A 27,283-nucleotide genomic window follows, 5' to 3' on the forward strand; every position below is an offset into this window, starting at 1 on the left:
AGGAATGGAGGAGGTCTTTATACTAGTGAGATTGCTAAAGCGAACACCGCCATTTTTAATTTTGCCCAACCTAGATCGAGGCACAGACACGGTCTCAATGGGGGAAGCTGAGCTGACTACACTGACTGTGCTAGTGGCAGACTCCACTAAGCTGGCAGGCTGGCTAACAGCCTGCTGCCTGGCCTGCACCCTATTTCATTGTGGAGCTAGAGGAGTTAGAGCCCTGTCTATGTTCGTAGATAAGATGAGAGCACCCCTCCAGCTAGGATGGAGTCCGTCACTCCTCAACAGGCCAGGCTTGGTCCTGTTTGTGGGTGAGTCCCAGAAAGAGGGCCAATTATCTACAAATTCTATCTTTTGGGAGGGGCAGAAAACAGTTTTCAACCAGCGATTGAGTTGTGAGACTCTGCTGTAGAGCTCATCACTCCCCCTAACTGGGAGGGGGCCAGAGACAATTAATCGATGCCGACACATCTTTCTAGCTGATTTACACGCTGAAGCTATGTTGCGCTTGGTGACCTCTGACTGTTTCATCCTAACATCGTTGGTGCCGACGTGGATAACAATATCTCTATACTCTCTACACTCGCCAGTTTTAGCTTTAGCCAGCACCGTCTTTAGATTAGCCTTAACGTCGGTAGCCCTGCCCCCTGGTAAACAGTGTATGATCGCTGGATGATTAGTTTTAAGTCTAATACTGCGGGTAATGGAGTCGCCAATGACTAGGGTTTTCAATTTGTCAGAGCTAATGGTGGGAGCCGTCGGCGTCTCAGACCCCACAACGGGAGGAGTAGAGACCAGAGAAGTCTCGGCCTCCGACCCCGACTCGCTTAATGGGGAGAACCGGTTGAAAGTTTCTGTCGGCTGAATAAGCGACACCGGTTGAGCATTCCTACAGCGTTTCCCTCCAGAAGCCATGAGAAAGATGTCCGGCTGCGGGGACCGTGCGAGGGGGTTTATACTAACGTTACTATCTGTACTTACTGGTGGCACAGACGCTGTTTCATCCTTTCCTACACTGAAATTACCCTTGCCTAACGATCGCGTCTGAAGCTGGGCTTGCAGCACAGCTATCCTTGCCGTAAGGCGATCGTTCTCCTGTATATTATAAGTACAACGACTGCAATTAGAAGGCATCATGTTAATGTTACTTAGCTTCGGCTGTTTGAAGTCCTGACGAACCATGTCCAGATAAAACCTCCGGGGATGAATGAAAAAAGTTGAGTGAGGAAAAAAGTTGAGTGAGGGAAAAAGTAAAAATATACGGTAATGAAAAAGTAAAAAACCGTCAGGTATCAAAGTAAGATCGGCAACAAAAACGCACAGCAGCGTAAACAAGTCTGCAAGTTGTGACCGGAAACAGGAAGTGTTTGGGTAGGAAAAGTTGGCTAGTTAGCAAGCAATCGATAAGAACGTTGCCAGCCAGTCTGGCAATAGAACATTTAGAATGAACAACTGAGTCGTGTCCATAGATACAGAACCAAAATACTGAACGACTGGGTCGTGTCCATAGATACAGAACCAAAATACTGAACGACTGGGTCGTGTCCATAGATACAGAACCAAAATACTGAACGACTGGGTCGTATCCATAGATACAGAACCAAAATACTGAACGACTGGGTCGTGTCCATAGATACAGAACCAAAATACTTAACGACTGGGTCGTGTCCATAGTTACAGAACCAAAATACTGAACGACTGGGTCGTGTCCATAGTTACAGAACCAAAATACTGAACGACTGGGTCGTGTCCATAGTTACAGAACCAAAATACTGAACGACTGAGTCGTGTCCATAGATACAGAACCAAAATACTGAACGACTGGGTCGTGTCCATAGATACAGAACAAAAATACTGAACTACTGGGTCGTGTCCATAGATACAGAACCAAAATACTGAACGACTGGGTCGTGTCCATAGTTACAGAACCAAAATACTGAACGACTGGGTCGTGTCCATAGTTACAGAACCAAAATACTGAACGACTGGGTCGTGTCCATAGTTACAGAACCAAAATACTGAACGACTGGGTCGTGTCCATAGATACAGAACAAAAATACTGAACTACTGGGTCGTGTCCATAGATACAGAACCAAAATACTTAACGACTGGGTCGCGTCCATAGATACAGAAGCAAAATACTGAACGACTGGGTCGTGTCCATAGATACAGAACCAAAATACTGAACGACTGGGTCGTGTCCATAGATACAGAACCAAAATACTGAACGACTGGGTCGTGTCCATAGACACAGAACAAAAATACTGAACTACTGGGTCGTGTCCATAGATACAGAACCAAAATACTTAACGACTGGGTCGCGTCCATAGATACAGAACCAAAATACTGAACGACTGGGTCGTGTCCATAGATACAGAACCAAAATACTGAACGACTGGGTCGTGTCCATAGATACAGAACCAAAATACTGAACTACTGGGTCGTGTCCATAGATACAGAACCAAAATACTTAACGACTGGGTCGCGTCCATAGATACAGAAGCAAAATACTGAACGACTGGGTCGTGTCCATAGATACAGAACCAAAATACTGAACGACTGGGTCGTGTCCATAGATACAGAACCAAAATACTGAACGACTGGGTCGTGTCCATAGACACAGAACAAAAATACTGAACTACTGGGTCGTGTCCATAGATACAGAACCAAAATACTTAACGACTGGGTCGCGTCCATAGATACAGAACCAAAATACTGAACGACTGGGTCGTGTCCATAGATACAGAACCAAAATACTGAACGACTGGGTCGTGTCCATAGATACAGAACCAAAATACTGAACGACTGGGTCGTGTCCATAGATACAGAACCAAAATACTTAACGACTGGTTCGTGTCCATAGTTACAGAACCAAAATACTTAACGACTGGGTCGCGTTCATAGATACAGAACAAAAATCTTAACGACTCGGTCGCGTCTCTAGCATCTGACCCGATAAAACGAACGACCGACCAGCCGGTTTGGGTAGCAACCTTAGATTTAGTCTTGGGCTTAACAACACCCGTGTCAATACATCTTCTAAACGCTGGATTTTCTGGTGTTATCACTTCAGTAACCATAGGTCATACATTATGTCAATGACATTTTTCTACGCAGTATTCGTTTCCTAAAAGATGTTACCCGCCATTCTACCTTTATAGTTTGATAGGCCAAGCTGAAACATAATGTTGGACTGCTGCAAGTAGGCCAGCCTACAAAACACATCAGAATTGTCATGTATTTTACCTTTGCAATGATATCTACGCCATTCCACAAAAGCAATCGGTAAATATTTCTCAATTCACTCCTGTTTGATACCACCTCACGTATATGTCCAGGGCTGCAGGTAGGTCTACATGGAAGTCTTTCTACTGGTAGGTCTACATGGAAGTCTTACTACTGTAGACTGTGGGAAGTCTTACTACTGGTAGGTCTACATGGAAGTCTTTCTACTGGTAGGTCTACATGGAAGTCTTACTACTGTAGACTGTGGGAAGTCTTACTACTGGTAGGTCTACATGGAAGTCTTTCTACTGGTAGGTCTACATGGAAGTTTTACTACTGGTAGGTCTACATGGAAGTCTTTCTACTGGTAGGTCTACATGGAAGTCTTTCTACTGGTAGGTCTACATGGAAGTCTCACTACTGTAGACTGTGGGAAGTCTTACTACTGGTAGGTCTACATGGAAGTCTTTCTACTGGAAGGTCTACATGGAAGTCTTGCTACTGGTAGGTCTACATGGAAGTCTTTCTACCGTAGACTGTTGAGGTCTTTCTACTGGTAGGTCTACATGGAACTATTACTACTGGTAGGTCTACATGGAAGTCTCACTACTGTAGACTGTGGGAAGTCTTACTACTGGTAGGTCTACATGGAAGTCTTTCTACTGGTAGGTCTACATGGAAGTCTTACTGCTGGTAGGTCTACATGGAAGTCTTACTACTGGAAGGTCTACATGGAAGTCTTGCTACTGCTAGGTCTACATGGAAGTCTTTCTACCGTAGACTGTTGAGGTCTTACTACTGGTAGGTCTACATGGAAGTCTTACTACTGGTAGGTCTACATGGAAGTCTTACTACTGGTAGGTCTACATGGAAGTCTTACGACTAGTAGGTCTACATGCAAATATTTTGGGGTTAACATAATATGATATACAGTAGATGTTACTTGCTCTCATTTTGCGAGGCAGACCTACGATTCCAAATCACAACATCATGGGGGTGGGACTGTACGTGGGCCTATTGTGAGAACTGATTCAAATGATTCATTACAGCTTTTTAGTACCATACTCAGTCAAATAGTTATAGTCCTAGGTTACAATTGGTTATGGTAATAGTTTACCATTGGGAACTGGTTATAATGGTAAGTACGCTACATGACCAACAGTATGTGGACACCTGCTCGTCGACAATCTCATTCCAAAATCATGGACCTTAATCGTGCTGCTATAAGAGACTCCAATCTTCTGGGAAGGCTTTCCACTAGATTTTGGAAGATTGCTGCAGAGATTTGCTTTCATTCAGCCACAAGATCACAAAGTCACTGAGCTCTTCAGTAAGGGTCATTCTACTGCCAATGTTTCCCAATGGAGATTGCATGGCTGTGTGCTCGATTTTATACACCTTTCAGCAACAGGTGTGGCTGAAATAGCTGAATCCACTAATCTGAACACCCCTTCAGATTAGTGGATTCAGCTATTTCAGCCACACCTGTTGCTGAAAGGTGTATAAAATCGAGCACACAGCCATACTTTTGTATATATAGTGTATATTGAATACTATGTACTGTATGCCCTTATTAGTAAACCTATTCAAGGCACCCTTTGGGTCTTAGAGGCCATTAGCCATTCAGGATAAAGGAAATACACCCTGGTCTGGTGTGACAAAGCAGTTTTTACACCATCAGTCATTAGTGTTGCATCAATATGCTACAGGCTTGTCAATATGCTACAGGCTAGTCAATGTGCTACAGGCTTATCAATATGCTACAGGCTAGTCAATGTGCTACAGGCTTATCAATATGCTACAGGCTAGTCAATATGCTACAGGCTAGTCAATATGCTACAGGCTTATCAATATGCTACAGGCTAGTCAATATGCTACAGGCTAGTAAATATGCTACAGGCTTATCAATATGCTACAGGCTTATCAATATGCTACAGGCTTATCAATATGCTACAGGCTTATCAATATGCTACAGGCTTGTCAATATGCTACAGGCTTATCAATATGCTACAGGCTTATCAATATGCTACAGGCTAGTCAATATGCTACAGGCTAGTCAATATGCTACAGGCTTATCAATATGCTACAGGCTAGTCAATATGCTACAGGCTAGTCAATATGCTACAGGCTTATCAATATGCTACAGGCTAGTCAATATGCTACAGGCTTATCAATATGCTACAGGCTAGTCAATATGCTACAGGCTTAGTATTCTTCTGCTTATACTTCTATGTCAGATATTTGCATCATTTCAGATGGTTTGTCATCGTTTCAAACAACCATGTTAATGATGCAAACAGTGAGGCTTCCAAATTATTGTTCACTACCCAAATATGTAATGACTTTTAAAGGTTTGTAGATTGACTTTGAAAGCACACAAACACATCTCTAATAAGAGCATGTGTCAAAATCTATCCCCTTACAACGACAGCTGAGCATGTAGTCGTACTGTATGCAACTAATTTATGTGTCATTTCTATCTAATTGTAATTGTACCGTATGCTACTAATTGATATGTACTTTCTATTTAATTGTAATCGAACTGTATGCAACTAATTGATAATAATTGCTGTAGAAAACCTGTCTATCCTCATCTGATCATTCTAGTAATTTTACTCCTATAGCTCCTGTATTCTCCTATATCTCCTGTATTCTCCTATAGCTCCTGTACTCTGCTTTATCTCCTGTATTCTCCCAGTCTTTACTCCTATATCTCCTGTATTCTCCTGTATTCTAATATAGCTCCTGTACTCTGCTTTATCTCCTATATCTCCTGTATTCTCCTATATCTCCTATATCTCCTGTATTATCCTATATCTCCTATATCTCCTGTATTCTCCTATATCTCCTGTATTCTCCTATATCTCCTATATCTCCTGTATTCTCCTATATCTCCTGTATTCTCCTATATCTCCTGTATTCTCCTATATCTCCTGTATCTCCTGTATTCTCCTGTATTCTCCTATATCTCCTGTATCTCCTATATCTCCTGTATTCTCCTATATCTCCTGTATTCTCCTATATCTCCTGTATTCTCCTATATCTCCTGTATTCTCCTGTATCTCCTGTATTCTCCTATATCTCCTGTATTCTCCTATATCTCCTGTATTCTCCTATATCTCCTGTATTCTCCTATATCTCCTATATCTCCTGTATTCTCCTATATCTCCTGTATTCTCCTGTATTCTCCTATATTCTCCTATATCTCCTGTATTCTCCTATATCTCCTGTATTCTCCTGTATTCTCCTATATCTCCTGTATTCTCCTATATCTCCTGTATTCTCCTATATCTCCTGTATTCTCCTGTATCTCCTATATCTCCTATAGCTCCTGTATTCTCCTATATCTCCTGTATTCTCCTATATCTCCTGTATTCCCCTGTATCTCCTATATCTCCAAGAGCTCCTGTATTCTCCTATATCTCCTGTATTCTCCTATATCTCCTATATCTCCTGTATTCTCCTATATCTCCTGTATTATCCTATATCTCCTGTATTCTCCTATATCTCCTATATTCTCCTATATCTCCTGTATTCTCCTATATCTCCTATATCTCCTGTATTCTCCTATATCTCCTGTATTCTCCTATATCTCATGTATTCTCCTGTATTCTCCTATATCTCCTGTATTCTCCTATATCTCCTATATCTCCTGTATTCTCCTATATCTCCTGTATTCTCCTATATCTCCTATATCTCCTGTATTCTCCTATATCTCCTGTATTCTCCTATATCTCCTATATCTCCTGTATTCTCCTATATCTCCTGTATTCTCCTATGTCTCCTATATCGCCTGTATTCTCCTACATTTTACATTTACATTTTACATTTTAGTCATTTAGCAGACGCTCTTATCCAGAGCGACTTACAGTAGTGAATGCATACATTTCATACATTTTTTTTCCTGTGCTCCTATATCTCCTGTATTCTCCTGTATCTCTTGTATTCTCCTATATCTCCTGTATTCTCCTATATCTCCTGTATTCTCCTATATCTCCTGTATTCTCCTGTATCTCCTGTATTCTCCTATATCTCCTGTATTCTCCTATATCTCCTGTATTCTCCTATATCTCCTATATATATCTGTATTCTCCTATATCTCCTGTATTCTCCTATATCTCCTGTATTCTCCTATATCTCCTGTATTCTCCTATATCTCCTGTATTCTCCTATATCTCCTGTATTTTCCTATATCTCCTGTATTCTCCTGTATTCTCCTATATCTCCTATATCTCCTGTATTCTCCTATATCTCCTATATCTCCTGTATTCTCCTATATCTCCTGTATTCTCCTATATCTCCTGTATTCTCCTATATCTCCTGTATTCTCCTATATCTCCTTTATTCTCCTATATCTCCTGTATTCTCCTATAATCTCCTGTATTCTCCTATATCTCCTATAGCTCCTGTATTCTCCTATATCTCCTGTATTCTCCTATATCTCCTGTATTCTCCTGTATTCTCCTATATCTCCTGTATTCTCCTATATCTCCTGTATTCTCCTATATCTCCTATATCTCCTGTATTCTCCTGTATCTCCTATATCTCCTGTATTCTCCTGTATCTCCTATATCTCCTATAGCTCCTGTATTCTCCTATATCTCCTGTATTCTCCTATATCTCCTGTATTCTCCTGTATTCTCCTATATCTCCTGTATTCTCCTGTATTCTCCTATATCTCCTATATCTCCTGTATTCTCCTGTATTCTCCTATATCTCCTATATCTCCTGTATTCTCCTATATCTCCTATATCTCCTGTATTCTCCTATATCTCCTGTATTCTTCTATATCTCCTGTATTCTCCTATATCTCCTATATCTCCTGTATTCTCCTATATCTCCTGTATTCTCCTATATCTCCTATATCTCCTGTATTCTCCTATATCTCCTGTATTCTCCTATATCTCCTGTATTCTCCTATATCTCCTATATCTCCTGTATTCTCCTATATCTCCTGTATTCTCCTATATCTCCTATATCTCCTGTATTCTCCTATATCTCCTATATCTCATGTATTCTCCTATATCTCCTATATCTCCTGTATTCTCCTATATCTCCTGTATTCTCCTATATCTCCTGTATTCTCCTGTATTCTCTTGTATTCTCCCAGCCTGGAACCCTGGTCTAGTGTATGGTCTCTGTGTTGTGACTGAGAGACTGACAGACTGACAGACAGACTGACTGACTGGTCTGGTCTCTGTGTTGTGACTGAGAGACTGACAGACTGACAGACAGACTGACAGACAGACTGACTGACTGGTCTGGTCTCTGTGTTGTGACTGAGAGACTGACAGACTGACAGACAGACTGACAGACAGACTGACTGACTGGTCTGGTCTCTGTGTTGTGACTGAGAGACTGACAGACTGACAGACAGACTGACAGACTGACAGACAGACTGACTGACTGACTGGTCTGGTCTCTGTGTTGTGACTGAGAGACTGACAGACTGACAGACAGACTGACTGACTGGTCTGGTCTCTGTTGGTCTATTTTAAAACGGAGTCACATTGAGACCTCGGTCTCTTTTCGAAATGAGCCCTGCTGTAACCTTGGGTTTGTTGTGTGACTGACTTACTGACTGTCTGGTCGCTGTGTTAAGGTGTCACCATGCTTCAGTTCGGCTGGCGCTAACAGAACTCGGCTAACAGAACTCGGCTAACGGATCTCGGCTAACAGAACTCGGCTAACGGATCTCGGCTAACAGAACTCGGCTAACGGATCTCGGCTAACAGAACTCGACTAACAGAACTCGACTAACGGAACTCGGCTAACAGAACTCGACTAACGGAACTGGACTAACGGAACTGGGCTAACGGAACTGGGCTAACGGAACTGGGCTAACGGAACTGGGCTAACGGATCTCGGCTAACAGAACTCGACTAATGGAACTCGGCTAACGGACCTCGGCTAACGGAACTCGACTAACGGAACTCGACTAACGGAACTGGACTAACGGAACTGGGCTAACGGAACTGGGCTAACGGAACTCGGCTAACGGAACTCGGTTAACGGAACTCGACTAACGGAACTCGGCTAACGGATCTCGGCTAACGGAACTCAACTAACGGACCTCGGCTAACGGAACTCAACTAACGGAACTCGGTTAACGGAACTGGGCTAACGGAACTGGGCTAACGGAACTGGGCTAACGGAACTCGGCTAACGGAACTCGGGTAACGGAACTCGGCTAACGGAACTCGGCTAGTCAAACCCAATGAGTGTGCTCACATACTCCCGCCATAGCCAGTATACACTTCCTCAAAATAGTCAGAACTAATCGAAGATAACTCAAGAAATCTCTCATTCATTTTGACGTTTTTGCAGAGGAGATCTTAGGCGCGCAATTTTACATTTAACTAAGATGTTTGATACAGTATTTCTCAATGAAATAATCCGCATGAAGACGAGTCATATCTCATTGAATGAAAACATATCCTTTATTGAAGAATCCCTACTCTTGACCAATCACCAACGAAGGGACAATGACTTCAGCTACCAACTTCAGCTTGCCTCTAGAAAACATGTAGTGCGCCCGAACAGCTGAAAAAAAACCTAATCACAGTCCAAAATGAACAAAATCGCCACAAAATGTGCACTAACTTTTCCAAACTGTTTCGGCTGAGAAGCATGCGGTCACCCTTATTGGGCCAGTGTGACTGACTGACTGACTGACTGACTGGCTGACTGACTGACTGACTGACTGGTCTGTCTCTGTGTAATTGGACCAGGGTGACTGACTGACTGGCTGACTGACTGGTCTGTCTATGTGTCATTGGACCAGGGTGACTGACTGACTGACTGACTGACTGACTGACTGACTGACTGACTGACTGACTGGTCTGTCTCTGTGTCATTGGACCAGGGTGACTGACTGGCTGACTGACTGACTGGTCTGTCCCTGTGTTATTGGACCAGTGTGGCTGACTGACTGACTGACTGACTGACTGACTGACTGACTGACTGACTGGCTGACTGGTCTGTCTCTGTGTTATTGGACCAGGGTGACTGACTGACTGACTGACTGACTGACTGACTGACTGACTGACTGACTGACTGACTGACTGACTGACTGGCTGACTGGTCTGTCTATGTGTTATTGGACCAGGGTGACAGACTGACTGACTGACTGGTCTGTCTCTGTGTTATTGGACCAGGGTGACTGACTGACTGACTGACTGACTGACTGACTGACTGACTGGTCTGTCTATGTGTCATTGGGCCAGGGTAATCCTAGGGAGCGGCCTGTCATTCAGCTGTGGCTGCACTTCTATTGTTGCCGCTAGGCTAGTTTCCCATCTCCCCTCGGCTGGAGCTGACCATGCACGCTCCTTTCATGAGCCAGCCAGCCAGCCAGCCAGTCAGGCATCCTCTATTGTAGTCCACTGGTGGTGGTCTGGACCAGGGGGTGTGAGGCCTTGTTTGTACACAGATTGATGTAATTGAATGACAGGTCCTAGTCTGTTGTGACTGACAGTTAACAGAAACACAAATCAAGTACTTGGTCAACTCACGCAAGATTTGGTTTCCCGAGATTAAACAGGTCCAGTTGTCACGATGTCTCTTCTGTACATCTCTATCCTCCTTCTCTCTCTGTCTGTCTCTCTCTCTGTCTCTCTCTCTCTGTCTCTCTGTCTGTCTCTCTCTCTCTGTCTCTCTCTCTGTCTCTCTCTCTGTCTGTCTCTCTCTCTGTCTCTCTCTCTCTGTCTGTCTCTCTCTCTCTCTGTCTCTCTGTCTGTCTCTCTCTCTCTGTCTCTCTCTCTCTGTCTCTCTCTCTGTCTGTCTCTCTCTCTCTGTCTGTCTCTCTCTCTGTCTCTCTCTCTCTGTCTCTCTCTCTCTGTCTCTCTCTCTCTGTCTCTCTCTCTATGTCTCTCTATGTCTCTCTGTCTCTCTCTCTCTGTCTCTCTATCTGTCTCTCTCTCTCTCTGTCTCTCTCTCTGTCTCTCTCTCTCTCTCTGTCTCTCTCTCTCTCTCTCTCTCTCTCTCTCTCTCTGTCTCTCTCTCTCTCTGTCTCTCTCTCTCTGTCTCTCTGTCTCTCTCTCTCTATGTCTCTCTATGTCTCTCTCTCTTTCTCTCTTTGTCTCTCTCTGTCTCTGTTTCTCTCTCTCTCTGTCTCTCTCTCTCTGTCTCTCTCTCTTTGTCTCTCTCTGTCTCTGTTTCTCTCCATTTCAATTTAAGGGCTTCTTTGGCATGGGAAACATATGTTCACATTGCCAATGCAAGTGAAATAGATAATAAACAAAAGTGAAATAAAAAATAAAAAGATTAACAGTAAACATTATACTCACACAAGTTCAAAAATAATTAAAACATTTCAAGTATCATATTATATGCAAATAGTTAAAGTACAAAAGGAAAAATGAATTAACATCTCTCTCTGTCGCTGTCTCTCTCTCTGTCTCTGTCTCTTTCTCTCTCTCTGTCGCTGTCTCTCTCTTTCTCACTCTCTCTGTTGCTGTCTCTGTCTCTTTCTCTGTCTCTCTCGCTGTTTCTCTCTGTCTCTGTCTCTCTCTCTCTCTCTCTCTCTCTCTCTCTCTCTCTTTCTGCAGTTCAGTGTTATCTCCCTTAAATTAGATTATAGATTTCAGAGTGCTTGATGACTCTCGGAGGAGTAGGTTGCCATAGTGATATGGATGGACAGAGCAGTGAGAGGGAGTCTCACAGTTTTAGTGGTCTCAGATCTTAGCTATCTTATCCTAAAGCTGAACTGATGTCAAGCTTTGTGCTTCCAGTAGAGGCTTCCTGAATCAATATCCCCACTTCTGTTTTATCTTAATAATGGATTCACAGCAGAAGAGCTCTGTAATCTGGGATGTGTCTAAAGTAGTGCACTATGTAGGGAATAGGGTGCCTTTTTGGGACGCAACCCTGGCAGGTTAGTGGTGACACATCATAGAGACACTACATACTACTTAATACTTACTTTGTTGTCGATGGATCGGTCACCATCCTCCGTTCGTCTGCCCTTTCGTTCACACGTTAGTCACACGCGATATCTCAGACAGCACTCGTCCTATTTGGACAAAACTTGGGTGCGTGTCTTGCCATAGAGATCTGTCATTTACAAAATGACACTGATTGGCCCAAGGCTGGAGCTATAGTAATTTATTGAAATTTGTGAGTCAGACCAGAGAGGAAGAGACACAACGAGAGAGACAAATGGGACCAAAATGGTTTTGTTTGGAGAGTGTCGAACTTGGTTAACAAACATTTGTATGGCTTATTTGCTAGAATATATACGTTTCGTAGTTGTTAGGTTGCTACGAGTGTACTGGTAACTAGGACGAGTTACATCCTGGCAACTTTATGAGAAAAAACCCACTTCATAACAGAGTCGTGCCTGTTGTTCACACGCATATCTGCCCTCTCATTGGCTAGAATGGTACCACCTGATCTTGTCTCCTCCCGACTGCCTTCTATTCTGAGAAAGGTGTCTTCAGATAACATTCCACTCATTGCCAAAGAGACTGACAATCTCAATGTTCAAAAGAGACACATAGTCAGGCGTCTTTCTGTAGGTCCTATAACTCCGCCATGGTTCATTGGACAAAGTCTACGAGGAAAATTAATGCCTTTTTTGGGGGGTATAAACGCCCGAAAATAATGTCTATGGTAAAACACAGGTTTAGGAAATATTTTGTTCTATGAATTAATCTTCATCCGCTAACGTATTTTATTTGTGTGAATTTTTAAAACACATAAATCACATAAAGTTCATGTTAATTGACTGATATTATCTTGATAATTCATAAAGTTCATGTTAATTGACTGATATTATCTTGATAATTCATAAAGTTCATGTTAATTGACTGATATTATCTTGATAATTCATAAAGTTCATGTTAATTGACTGATATTATGTTGATAATTCATAAAGTTCATGTTAATTGACTGATATTATCTTGATAATTCATAAAGTTCATGTTAACTGACTGATATTATGTTGATAATTCATAAAGTTCATGTTAATTGACTGATATTATCTTGATAATTCATAAAGTTCATGTTAATTGACTGATATTATGTTGATAATTCATAAAGTTCATGTTAATTGACTGATATTATCTTGATAATTCATAAAGTTCATGTTAATTGACTGATATTATCTTGATAATTCATAAAGTTCATGTTAACTGACTGATATTATCTTGATAATTCATAAAGTTCATGTTAACTGACTGATATTATCTTGATAATTCATAAAGTTCATGTTAATTGACTGATATTATCTTGATAATTTATAAAGTTCATGTTAACTGACTGATATTATCTTGATAATTCATAAAGTTCATGTTAATTGACTGATATTACGTTGATAATTCATAAAGTTCATGTTAATTGACTGATATTATCTTGATAATTCATAAAGTTCATGTTAATTGACTGATATTATCTTGATAATTCATAAAGTTCATGTTAATTGACTGATGTTATCTTGATAATTCATAAAGTTCATGTTAATTGACTGATATTATGTTGATAATTCATAAAGTTCATGTTAACTGACTGATGTTATCTTGATAATTCATAAAGTTCATGTTAATTGACTGATATTATCTTGATAATTCATAAAGTTCATGTTAATTGACTGATATTATCTTGATAATTCATAAAGTTCATGTTAACTGACTGATATTGTGTTGATCATTCATAAAGTTCATGTTAATTGACTGATATTATCTTGATAATTCATAAAGTTCATGTTAACTGACTGATATTATCTTGATAATTCATAAAGTTCATGTTAATTGACTCATATTATCTTGATAATTCATAAAGTTCATGTTAATTGACTGATATTATCTTGATAATTCATAAAGTTCATGTTAATTGACTGATATTATGTTGATAATTCATAAAGTTCATGTTAACTGACTGATATTATTATAGAACACAACATATAAGATCATAGTCAGTGTTAACCTCAGACATTATTTTTCGGTTTTCATTCCAAAACCTTATTCTATCCACCGTAGGGATGACTGAACGAACCAGACATAACTGCATCATTCACGGGGGACGACGTGTTTAGTGTTGCCTTGTTGTATTTCATTCAGTGGGGAACTTATTCAATTGGAAACCAATTGTAGGGTTTATACACTCATAACTACATCAAATCAATACCTTAAACCTGGGGCTCAACTTTCACTGGGGACTGGGGTGACATGCCCCCCCCCCCCCCCCCCCCCACATTCTGAAATTGCAACGGTGTGCTTTAGGACCATGTGGACACCTCCAAGCAGTCGGTAGGCTGTTTTGCCCCCCCCCCCCCCCCCCCCCCACACACACTTCTAAAACCAAATTTGCTCCCCTGCCTTAAATAGTAACAACTAAGACATTTATACTAGCAATACCCAGGGTCATATTTAGAGAGTTGGGCCAACTTTTAAAATGGATGCCATGTTAGCAACTTTTATTTGGCATTCCATTTATCCATTAGTGATGTGTATTTGGAGTCTTGTACATAGCATTGTTTAAATTCAGAAAATTCTGTGAACAGCTATTGGTCAATATTGCCCGTGAGGAGCTAATATGGCTGCCATGGAAAGTGGTACCATGGTTATTTTTTATTTAACCTTTTATTTAACTAGGCAAGTCAGTTAAGAACAAATTCTTATTTTACAATGACAGCCTACTCCCGGCCAAACCCTCCCCTAACACGGACGACGCTGGGCCAATTGTACACCGCCCTATTGGGCCTCCCGATCACGGCCGGTTGTGATACAGCCCGGGATCGAACCAGGGTCTGTAGTGACGCCTCTAGCACTGAGATGCAGTGCCTCAGACCGCTGAGCCTCTCAGGAACTCCATGTAAATGCATCATTGCAGAAACATCAATGTCCTTAATTCTCTAAACATATGGCTCTGGCAATACCTAAAGCTCCAGTAATATGAATTGTGAAGCATCTATGTCGTGCTTATGAAGTCTATATGAAGGCTTTATAAAGCCTTGATGCATTTCAAATAAAGAAGTGATGCACTTCAAAATAAAGCAGGACTCCTCTTCTATTTCAGGTGTTGCTATACCCGTCTCCCGGACTCTGTGTTTGGGCCCGTTTTGAGAGGCACTCCGTGCAGGCTGGTCCTAGACAGGAGGCACCATGTCCGGGGCCTCTGTGAAGGTGGCGGTGCGGGTTCGCCCCTTCAACTCCAGAGAGATGGGGAAGGACAGCAAATGCATCATCCAGATGTCAGGAAACACAACCAGTGAGTATCACACACACACACACAGACACACACACACACACACACACACACACACACACACACACACACACACACACTGTGTAAAACACTGTAATTATTACAGTAACAACAATGTTGTTAAATATTATTTCATACCTACATTTTCACTTACAGATACGATGTTATGTTAAAACTGAATCACAATGGAAGGCAGCCATTTTGTATTAATGCTATGACTCCACAGTGTTCAGATAGCCAGATTACACACACACATTATTATGCCTCTGCAGTGCATTCAGCCAGCCTTCCACTGGACAGTCAATTACGGAAACAAAGGAACAAATCTGACCTGACATTCATTTGTGATTTCCTTTACTCATTCGTTTAATGTGGTGGTATTATAGGTCATGTGATTTTCCCTTTTGAGGGTGGTTGTTGAACTGTACTGGTTTCTGTCTTTTAATTAATAGATTGGTTTTCATATGGTTAGAATTGTACAATAAAATTATAATATTTTGGGAAAGGAAGCAATTTATAAAAATGTTGCAAACAGTACAATATTATTGCCTATGCTAGCGTAGCTTGCATATGTATGCTGCTATACCATTGTACAGTTAGGAAACTGTAAGGATTAATGGTATGGCTAGGTTAGAAAGAGCCTGGGAGACTTTCCTATCACCACAAATTACTTGTTTTGAGGGATTTATTACGGCTGGAGTCTGGAAGCATTTTTTTGGTCAGTCACCTCTCTCTTGTGGATTGTCCTGGCCTGGTTTCTTGGCATCCCAGGTTATGAAGAGAAGTCTTAGCCATGGTGTTGAGGAGATTGCAGAGAGACTTGATATCCAGCCTGTTCAGTAAGGTAAAGCCATTGGTCAATAATAGATTAGCTTCCCTAAAATATTTAGCATATGGCCTAATTTAGCTCATCCCCCCTGTCCCCCCCCCCCCCCATTTCCTAGCCTTCTTCATGTCATGGCTGGCTGGAGTCAACAAACCAAGTCCTCATTCCCTAGCCTTCTTCATGTCATGGCTGGCTGGAGTCAAAAAACCAAGTCCCCATTTCCTAGCCTTCTTCATGTCATGGCTGGCTGGAGTCAACAAACCAAGTCCCCATTTCCTAGCCTTCTTCATGTCATAGCTGGCTGGAGTCAAAAAACCAAGTCCCCATTTCCTAGCCTTCTTCATGTCATGGCTGGCTGGAGTCAACAAACCAAGTCCCCATTTCCTAGCCTTCTTCATGTCATAGCTGGCTGGAGTCAACAAACCAAGTCCCCATTTCCTAGCCTTCTTCATGTCATAGCTGGCTGGAGTCAACAAACCAAGTCCCCATTTCCTAGCCTTCTTCATGTCATAGCTGGCTGGAGTCAACAAACCAAGTCCCCATTTCCTAGCCTTCTTCATGTCATAGCTGGCTGGAGTCAAAAAACCAAGTCCCCATTTCCTTGGACACTCATTGTTGACATACAGAACAGGACCTATAAGTGTTGTGTGCATGTGCATCTCAAATGGCACCCTATTCCCTATATATAGTGCACTAATTTTGACCAGAGCCCTATGGCACCCTATTCCCTATATAGTGCACTACTTTTGACCAGAGCCCTATGGCACCCTATTCCTTATATAGTGCACTACTTTTGACCAGAGACCTATGGCATCCTATTCCCTATATAGTGCACTACTTTTCACCAGAGACCTATGAGAATAGGGTGCCACTTTGGATGCACACTTTGTGTGTTTTAATAAAGTAAATTGTAAACGAGATGGCGTGCTAAACAGATTGTTTTTTAGCACGGCTGAGCTGCGGTCATAATTCTATGGACACGCACAAGTCGTTCGTTCTAAATGTTCCATGGGAACGCTCTTCTTCCTTGTTTGCTAGCTAACCAACTACGCCAAACGCAGTCATGTCAAACAATGCAGCTAGAATAACAACAAAGTAACTGCATTTGCGTTTGTTTTTAAGCTGTTGTGGATACATCCATTAAAAAAAATGTAGCAAAATGATGTGCGATTTCACCTGGCAGTGTCGTCAGGACACTGTACCGAGGAGCTAGCCAACGACGCACCTAACGCAATCACTTCAAACTGAAGCTGGTAAGACAGCAAACTAGCTGCCTTTCATGTCGTTTGACCAGTTGTTCTACTGAAATCTCTTTGTATACAGTATACAGTCATAAAAATAATGCTGATTCATGATTTCGACTGGCTGAGAATGTTTTTGTTGTTGTTGTCTCTCCTGATACGTTAATTCTCAGTATGACAACGGAGGTTGAATTTCAATATTGAAATAATGCTTCAATTGTCGAAAGACACACATCACCGTTTGTACAAACTCTTGTTGTTGAATCCCAAATGTTAGGCTGGAAACAATGTCTAGATGTTTTTTTTAAATTTTTTTTACAGCGGACATCAAGTTAATTCATTGGCTGGGCTGATCAAATCAAATCAAATGTATTTGTCACATACACGCGGTTAGCAGGTGTTAATGCGAGTGTAGCGAAATGCTTGTGCTTCTAGTTCCGATCGTGCAGTGATATCTAACAAGTAATATAACCTAACAATTTCACAACAACTACCTTGTATACACAAGCGTAAAGGAATGAATACGAATATGTACATACAAATATATAAATGAGCGATGGCCGAACGGCAAAGGCAAGATGCAGTAGATGGTATAGAGTACAGTATATACATATGAGATGAGTAATGTAGGATATGAAAACATATTAAGCGGCATTATTTAAAGTAACTAGTCATACATTACATCAAGATGGCAAGATGCAGTAGATGGTATAGAGTACAGTATATACATATGAGATGAGTAATGTAGGGTATGAGAACATTATATAAAGTGGCATTGATGGGACAATAGATACGCAGGGATTTCTCAGATGGAAATCTGAGAATTTTTGGGCATCGTAGGTATATATATATAAATATATTAGTATGGCTTAGAACACACCTCAACCAATCACAATACTTGTTTTTACCAACCTGTTGTAGAATGAAGTTTCTGCATACCGGTATGCTTCATAGCGAGGTTGTCTGTAAAGGTTTTTAATCAGATGGCCTTATGCAGTCTTTAGTCTTGTTGCATCAGGTATTTAGGTAGACCGATAGGGTTAATTGACATAATCATACAGCTGTAAATAAAAGGAGTATTGGAAAGGTCAGGAGGTGTAGAGAAAAGGTACTATGGAAAGCTCAGGAGGTGTAGGAGGTAAAGCCTTGGGGTTGTATTTCAACAAACCTAACACAATTGTACATCTAAGTGCTGGTGATAAGGGGTGTGTCAGAAATATTTCTGCTATTTACACAACCAGAATTATGGGCGCAGTAGCTGGATGTGGTGCAAAAGGGCTGAATAAACAAGTTGAAGGTGTGTCAAGGCTTGACCCCTCACTGGCCAATCGGAACGTGCTCCAAGGTTAAATATGGGGTTGATTTAAGTTGTGGTTTAACCGTCTTTTATGTATTGCATTGTCATCGACTCCAATTCAAATGTTAGTCCGTTATAGCCCATTTTTGGTAAATATCCTACAGAAACACAATAACAAAATGTAAGCCTATCCCATATTTGCTAATGTAAATATGTTGAATATGTTTTGGAACAGAAATTAATGGAAATGTATTGTTAACATAGGAGAGAGAGGCTTGAGGACAACACAGTCAGTATAGGCAGGTTGGCGTTTTTCCCCTCATGAATGTTGTTCTGGAGGTAGCTCTGTAGATTGGTCACCAGCTGGCACAGCCACAAAGTCATAAAATCGGATTTTTAAACCTAATTTTAACATTAACCTTAACCACGCTGCTAATCCTAATGCCTAACCCTAACCTTAAATTAAGACCAAAAAGTTCATTTTGGTTTTCGCAAATTTTATAGCCAATATAAAATATTGCCAATTAAGGGTAAATCTCTGAGTTCTGCCTCCAGGACAAGATTCATGACAATAAACGTCTACCTGCTGAGTATTAGGGGAAAGGAGATTTAGTCACTATAGAGTATATAGGAATATAGGCTGATCAAATCAAATCAAATGTATTTATATAGCCCTTCTTACATCAGCTGATATCTCAAAGTGCTGTACTGAAACCCAGCCTAAAACCCCAAACAGCAAGTAATGCAGGTGTAGAAGCACGGTGGCTAGGAAAAACTCCCTAGAAAGGCCAAAACCTAGGAAGAAACCTAGAGAGGAACCAGGCTATGAGGGGTGGCCAGTCCTCTTCTGGCTGTGCCGGGTGAAGATTATAACAGAACATGGCCAAGATGTTCAAATGTTCATAAATGACCAGCAGGGTCAGATAATAATAATCACAGTAGTTGTCGAGGGTGCAACAAGTCAACACCTCAAGAGTAAATGTCAGTTGGCTTTTCATAGCCGATCATTGAGAGTATCTCTACCGCTCCTGCTGTCTCTAGAGAGTTGAAAACAGCAGGTCTGGGACAGGTAGCACGTCCGGTGAACAGGTCAGGGTTCCATAGCCGCAGGCAGAACAGTTGAAACTGGAGCAGCAGCACGGCCAGGTGGACTGGGGACAGCAAGGAGTCATCATGCCAGGTAGTCCTGAGGCATGGTTCTAGGGCTTAGGTCATCCGAGAGAGAGAAAGAGAGAAAGAGAGAATTAGAGAGAGCATACTTAAATTCACAGATGTTTTACATGCTAATGTTTTATCTCTGTTCACTATAGAGTATCTAAGGTTTTATCTCTGTTCAATATACAGTATCTAAGGTTGGAGTACCTATAGGCCCTTCTTACAGTAACTATGACCAGCCCTATAGTCCCTTCTTACAGTAACGATGACCAGCCCTATAGGCCCTTCTTACAGTAACTATGACCAGCCTTATAGGCCCTTCTTACAGTAACTATGTCCAGCCCTATAGGCCCTTCTTACAGTAGCTATGACCAGGCCTATAGGCCCTTCTTACAGTAACTATGACCAGCCTTATAGGCCCTTCTTACAGTAACGATGACCAGCCTTATAGGCCCTTCTTACAGTAACGATGACCAGCCTTATAGACCCTTCTTACAGTAACGATGACCAGCCTTATAGGCCCTTCTTACAGTAGCTGTGACCAGCCCTATAGGCCCTTCTTACAGTAGCTATGACCAGCCCTATAAGCCCTTCTTACAGTAACTATGACCAGCCCTATAGGCCCTTCTTACAGTAGCTATGACCAGACCTATAGGCCCTTCTTACAGTAACTATGACCAGCCCTATAGTCCCTTCTTACAGTAACGATGACCAGCCCTATAGGCCCTTCTTACAGTAACTATGACCAGCCTTATAGGCCCTTCTTACAGTAACTATGTCCAGCCCTATAGGCCCTTCTTACAGTAGCTATGACCAGGCCTATAGGCCCTTCTTACAGTAACTATGACCAGCCTTATAGGCCCTTCTTACAGTAACGATGACCAGCCTTATATGCCCTTCTTACAGTAACAATGACCAGCCTTATAGGCCCATCTTACAGTAACGATGACCAGCCTTATAGGCCCTTCTTACAGTAGCTGTGACCAGCCCTATAGGCCCTTCTTACAGTAGCTATGACCAGCGCTATAAGCCCTTCTTACAGTAACTATGACCAGCCCTATAGGCCCTTCTTACAGTAACTATGACCAGCCCTATAGGCCCTTCTTACAGTAACTATGACCAGCCCTATACAGTAACTATGACCATCCCTATAGGCCCTTCTTACAGTAGCTATGACCAGCCCTATACAGTAACTATGACCGGCCCTTCTTACAGTAACTATGACCAGCCATATAGGCCCTGTCATGGCACTGGCCTCTGTCTCTGCAACATAACCAGTAGAGAGAGGGAGTGACGGCCATCTCTGCAGCGTAACCAGTGGAGGAGGGATAACTTTGGGACGTCCTTGTACTGTAGGATTCCTTCTGTGGTAATCTTCTTTGTGTATCTTTACAGTTATCAGGGAGTCGGCCGGTACACAAACACAACACACAGTCGGATGATGACGCCACTATTTCACTTCACACACTTTGTATGTCTGCAAGCACTACATCTTGATTGGCTTCTATGGTAATTACTTGACAAGGAACAGTGATTCCCTTATGCTACCAGAAGGCAATATAACATGTTTGGTATTTGTCTCACAGAACAGTGGATTTAAAGTCAAAGGTAGTTATTCTTATAGGATAGAAGGGGTTCATTTGAGCTGCACCCTCTGCAGCACAGAATACAGATGGAGGGAGGGGTTCATGGGAGTTCGATGGACCAAGCAGCTCCTGTGCAGCACAGAATACAGATGGAGGGGTTCGTGGGAGTTCGATGGACCAAGCGGCTCCTGTGCAGCACAGAATACAGATGGGGGGAGGGGTTCGTGGGAGTTCGATGGACCAAGCAGCTCCTCTGCAGCACAGAATACAGATGGGGGGGTTCATTTCATGGGAGTTCGATGGACCAAGCAGCTCCTGTGCAGCACAGAATACAGATGGGGGGGTTCATGGGAGTTCGATGGACCAAGCAGCTCCTGTGCAGCACAGAATACAGATGGGGGGAGGGGTTCGTGGGAGTTCGATGGACCAAGCAGCTCCTGTGCAGCACAGAATACAGATGGAGGGGTTCATGGGAGTTCGATGGACCAAGCAGCTCCTGTGCAGCACAGAATACAGATGGGGGGGTTCATTTCGTGGGAGTTCGATGGACCAAGCGGCTCCTGTGCAGCACAGAATACAGATGGGGGGAGGGGTTCATGGGAGTTCGATGGACCAAGCAGCTCCTGTGCAGCACAGAATACAGATGGAGGGGTTCGTGGGAGTTCGATGGACCAAGCAGCTCCTCTGCAGCACAGAATACAGATGGGGGGGTTCGTGGGAGTTCGATGGACCAAGCAGCTCCTCTGCAGCACAGAATACAGATGGGGGGGTTCGTGGGAGTTCGATGGACCAAGCGGCTCCTGTGCAGCACATAATACAGATGGGGGGAGGGGTTCATGGGAGTTCGATGGACCAAGCGGCTCCTGTGCAGCACAGAATACAGATGGAGGGGTTCGTGGGAGTTCGATGGACCAAGCAGCTCCTCTGCAGCACAGAATACAGATGGAGGGGTTCATGGGAGTTCGATGGACCAAGCGGCTCCTGTGCAGCACAGAATACAGATGGAGGGGTTCGTGGGAGTTCGATGGACCAAGCAGCTCCTGTGCAGCAGAGAATACAGATGGAGGGGTTCATGGGAGTTCGATGGACCAAGCAGCTCCTGTGCAGCACAGAATACAGATGGGGGGGTTCATTTCGTGGGAGTTCGATGGACCAAGCGGCTCCTGTGCAGCACAGAATACAGATGGGGGGAGGGGTTCATGGGAGTTCGATGGACCAAGCAGCTCCTGTGCAGCACAGAATACAGATGGAGGGGTTCGTGGGAGTTCGATGGACCAAGCAGCTCCTCTGCAGCACAGAATACAGATGGGGGGGTTCGTGGGAGTTCGATGGACCAAGCAGCTCCTCTGCAGCACAGAATACAGATGGGGGGAGGGGTTCATGGGAGTTCGATGGACCAAGCAGCTCCTGTGCAGCACAGAATACAGATGGGGGGAGGGGTTCGTGGGAGTTCGATGGACCAAGCAGCTCCTGTGCAGCACAGAATACAGATGGAGGGGTTCATGGGAGTTCGATGGACCAAGCAGCTCCTGTGCAGCACAGAATACAGATGGGGGGGTTCATTTCGTGGGAGTTCGATGGACCAAGCGGCTCCTCTGCAGCACAGAATACAGATGGGGGGGTTCGTGGGAGTTCGATGGACCAAGCAGCTCCTCTGCAGCACAGAATACAGATGGGGGGGTTCGTGGGAGTTCGATGGACCAAGCGGCTCCTGTGCAGCACATAATACAGATGGGGGGAGGGGTTCATGGGAGTTCGATGGACCAAGCGGCTCCTGTGCAGCACAGAATACAGATGGAGGGGTTCGTGGGAGTTCGATGGACCAAGCAGCTCCTCTGCAGCACAGAATACAGATGGAGGGGTTCATGGGAGTTCGATGGACCAAGCGGCTCCTGTGCAGCACAGAATACAGATGGAGGGGTTCGTGGGAGTTCGATGGACCAAGCAGCTCCTGTGCAGCACAGAATACAGATGGAGGGGTTCATGGGAGTTCGATGGACCAAGCAGCTCCTGTGTAGCACAGAATACAGATGGGGGGTTCGTGGGAGTTCGATGGACCAAGCAGCTCCTGTGCAGCACAGAATACAGATGGGGGGTTCATGGGAGTTCGATGGACCAAGCGGCTCCTCTGCAGCACAGAATACAGATGGAGGGGTTCGTGGGAGTTCGATGGACCAAGCGGCTCCTGTGCAGCACAGAATACAGATGGAGGGGTTCGTGGGAGTTCGATGGACCAAGCGGCTCCTGTGCAGCACAGAATACAGATGGGGGGAGGGGTTCGTGGGAGTTCGATGGACCAAGCAGCTCCTCTGCAGCACAGAATACAGATGGGGGGGTTCATTTCATGGGAGTTCGATGGACCAAGCAGCTCCTGTGCAGCACAGAATACAGATGGGGGGGTTCATGGGAGTTCGATGGACCAAGCAGCTCCTGTGCAGCACAGAATACAGATGGGGGGAGGGGTTCGTGGGAGTTCGATGGACCAAGCAGCTCCTCTGCAGCACAGAATACAGATGGGGGGGTTCGTGGGAGTTCGATGGACCAAGCAGCTCCTCTGCAGCACAGAATACAGATGGGGGGGTTCGTGGGAGTTCGATGGACCAAGCGGCTCCTGTGCAGCACATAATACAGATGGGGGGAGGGGTTCATGGGAGTTCGATGGACCAAGCGGCTCCTGTGCAGCACAGAATACAGATGGAGGGGTTCGTGGGAGTTCGATGGACCAAGCAGCTCCTGTGCAGCACAGAATACAGATGGAGGGGTTCATGGGAGTTCGATGGACCAAGCAGCTCCTGTGCAGCACAGAATACAGATGGGGGGGTTCATTTCGTGGGAGTTCGATGGACCAAGCGGCTCCTGTGCAGCACAGAATACAGATGGGGGGAGGGGTTCATGGGAGTTCGATGGACCAAGCAGCTCCTGTGCAGCACAGAATACAGATGGAGGGGTTCGTGGGAGTTCGATGGACCAAGCAGCTCCTCTGCAGCACAGAATACAGATGGGGGGGTTCGTGGGAGTTCGATGGACCAAGCAGCTCCTCTGCAGCACAGAATACAGATGGGGGGAGGGGTTCATGGGAGTTCGATGGACCAAGCAGCTCCTGTGCAGCACAGAATACAGATGGGGGGAGGGGTTCGTGGGAGTTCGATGGACCAAGCAGCTCCTGTGCAGCACAGAATACAGATGGAGGGGTTCATGGGAGTTCGATGGACCAAGCAGCTCCTGTGCAGCACAGAATACAGATGGGGGGGTTCATTTCGTGGGAGTTCGATGGACCAAGCGGCTCCTCTGCAGCACAGAATACAGATGGGGGGGTTCGTGGGAGTTCGATGGACCAAGCGGCTCCTGTGCAGCACATAATACAGATGGGGGGAGGGGTTCATGGGAGTTCGATGGACCAAGCGGCTCCTGTGCAGCACAGAATACAGATGGAGGGGTTCGTGGGAGTTCGATGGACCAAGCAGCTCCTCTGCAGCACAGAATACAGATGGAGGGGTTCATGGGAGTTCGATGGACCAAGCGGCTCCTGTGCAGCACAGAATACAGATGGAGGGGTTCGTGGGAGTTCGATGGACCAAGCAGCTCCTGTGCAGCACAGAATACAGATGGAGGGGTTCATGGGAGTTCGATGGACCAAGCGGCTCCTGTGCAGCACAGAATACAGATGGAGGGGTTCGTGGGAGTTCGATGGACCAAGCAGCTCCTCTGCAGCACAGAATACAGATGGAGGGGTTCATGGGAGTTCGATGGACCAAGCGGCTCCTGTGCAGCACAGAATACAGATGGAGGGGTTCGTGGGAGTTCGATGGACCAAGCAGCTCCTGTGCAGCACAGAATACAGATGGGGGGTTCGTGGGAGTTCGATGGACCAAGCGGCTCCTGTGCAGCACCGAATACAGATGGAGGGGTTCATGGGAGTTCGATGGACCAAGCGGCTCCTCTGCAGCACAGAATACAGATGGGGGGTTCGTGGGAGTTCGATGGACCAAGCAGCTCCTCTGCAGCACAGAATACAGATGGGGGGTTCATGGGAGTTCGATGGACCAAGCGGCTCCTGTGCAGCACAGAATACAGATGGAGGGGTTCATGGGAGTTCGATGGACCAAGCAGCTCCTGTGTAGCACAGAATACAGATGGGGGGTTCGTGGGAGTTCGATGGACCAAGCAGCTCCTGTGCAGCACAGAATACAGATGGGGGGTTCATGGGAGTTCGATGGACCAAGCGGCTCCTCTGCAGCACAGAATACAGATGGAGGGGTTCGTGGGAGTTCGATGGACCAAGCGGCTCCTGTGCAGCACAGAATACAGATGGAGGGGTTCGTGGGAGTTCGATGGACCAAGCGGCTCCTGTGCAGCACAGAATACAGATGGAGGGGTTCATGGGAGTTCGATGGACCAAGCGGCTCCTGTGCAGCACAGAATACAGATGGGGGGTTCGTGGGAGTTCGATGGACCAAGCAGCTCCTCTGCAGCACAGAATACAGATGGAGGGGTTCATGGGAGTTCGATGGACCAAGCAGCTCCTGTGCAGCACAGAATACAGATGGAGGGGTTCGTGGGAGTTCGATGGACCAAGCGGGGCACATAATCAATTTTCAACGCAAGATTACCTACGAGAACATTCTGTTTGCTGTGCCAGGGGCATTTCCCGTGTCATCTCATCTCTGAAGACGATCTCTCTCTCTCTCTCTCTCTCTCTCTCTCTCTCTCTCGCCTTCTCTGAATGTAGCTGGGTGCAGTCACAGCTGTCTTTCTCTCTGTAACCTCACTGTGACCTCACTGTGACCTCTCTATAATTTACAGCAACAATGAAATGTACCATGTCATCAAAAACACATCCACTTAACTTAAACCATTTAAGTTTCACTGCGTTACTGGATGTTTACCTTAAAATCAGCAGGATTCTAAAGTTGAAACCCTCCTCAGACTTACTGTTATTGGATGGGGCAGCATTGATGGGACAGCATTGATGGGACAGCATTGATGGGACAGCATTGATGGGGCAGCATTGATGGGACAGCACTGATGGGACAGCATTGATGGGACAGCATTGATGGGGCAGCATTGATGGGGCAGCATTGATGGGACAGCACTGATGGGACAGCATTGATGGGGCAGCATTGATGGGACAGCATTGATGGGACAGCACTGATGGGACAGCACTGATGGGACAGCATTGATGGGACAGCATTGATGGGACAGCATTGATGGGGCAGCATTGATGGGACAGCATTGATGGGACAGCATTGATGGGACAGCACTGATGGGACAGCACTGATGGGACAGCATTGATGGGGCAGCATTGATGGGACAGCATTGATGGGACAGCATTGATGGGACAGCATTGATGGGGCAGCACTGATGGGACAGCATTGATGGGACAGCATTGATGGGACAGCATTGATGGGGCAGCATTGATGGGACAGCATTGATGGGACAGCACTGATGGGACAGCATTGATGGGACAGCATTGATGGGACAGCACTGATGGGACAGCATTGATGGGACAGCACTGATGGGGCAGCACTGATGGGACAGCATTGATGGGACAGCATTGATGGGACAGCATTGATGGGGCAGCATTGATGGGGCAGCATTGATGGGACAGCATTGATGGGGCAGCATTGATGGGACAGCATTGATGGGACAGCATTGATGGGGCAGCATTGATGGGACAGCATTGATGGGACAGCATTGATGGGGCAGCATTGATGGGGCAGCATTGATGGGGCAGCACTGATGGGAC

At 44.5% G+C, this 27,283-nt stretch overlaps 1 protein-coding gene across 11 annotated transcripts in view; it reads left to right on the forward strand.

Moving 5' to 3' along the window:
- Nucleotides 1-27,283, forward strand: part of LOC106573836 (kinesin-like protein KIF1A) — a 160,854-nt gene that overhangs the window by 5,619 nt on the left and 127,952 nt on the right. For all 11 annotated transcript variants that reach the window (XM_045697444.2, XM_082962789.1, XM_082962787.1 and 8 more), the window contains exon 2: nt 15,244-15,435. In XM_045697444.2, coding sequence (XP_045553400.1) covers nt 15,330-15,435 — 106 coding nt within the window. In that variant the 5' untranslated portion in view covers nt 15,244-15,329. The remainder of the gene's footprint in view (nt 1-15,243; nt 15,436-27,283) is intronic.

Source organism: Salmo salar, chromosome 16, assembly GCF_965601325.2.
Source record: "Salmo salar chromosome 16, fSalSal1, whole genome shotgun sequence".
NCBI classification, from domain to species: Eukaryota; Metazoa; Chordata; class Actinopteri; order Salmoniformes; family Salmonidae; genus Salmo; species Salmo salar.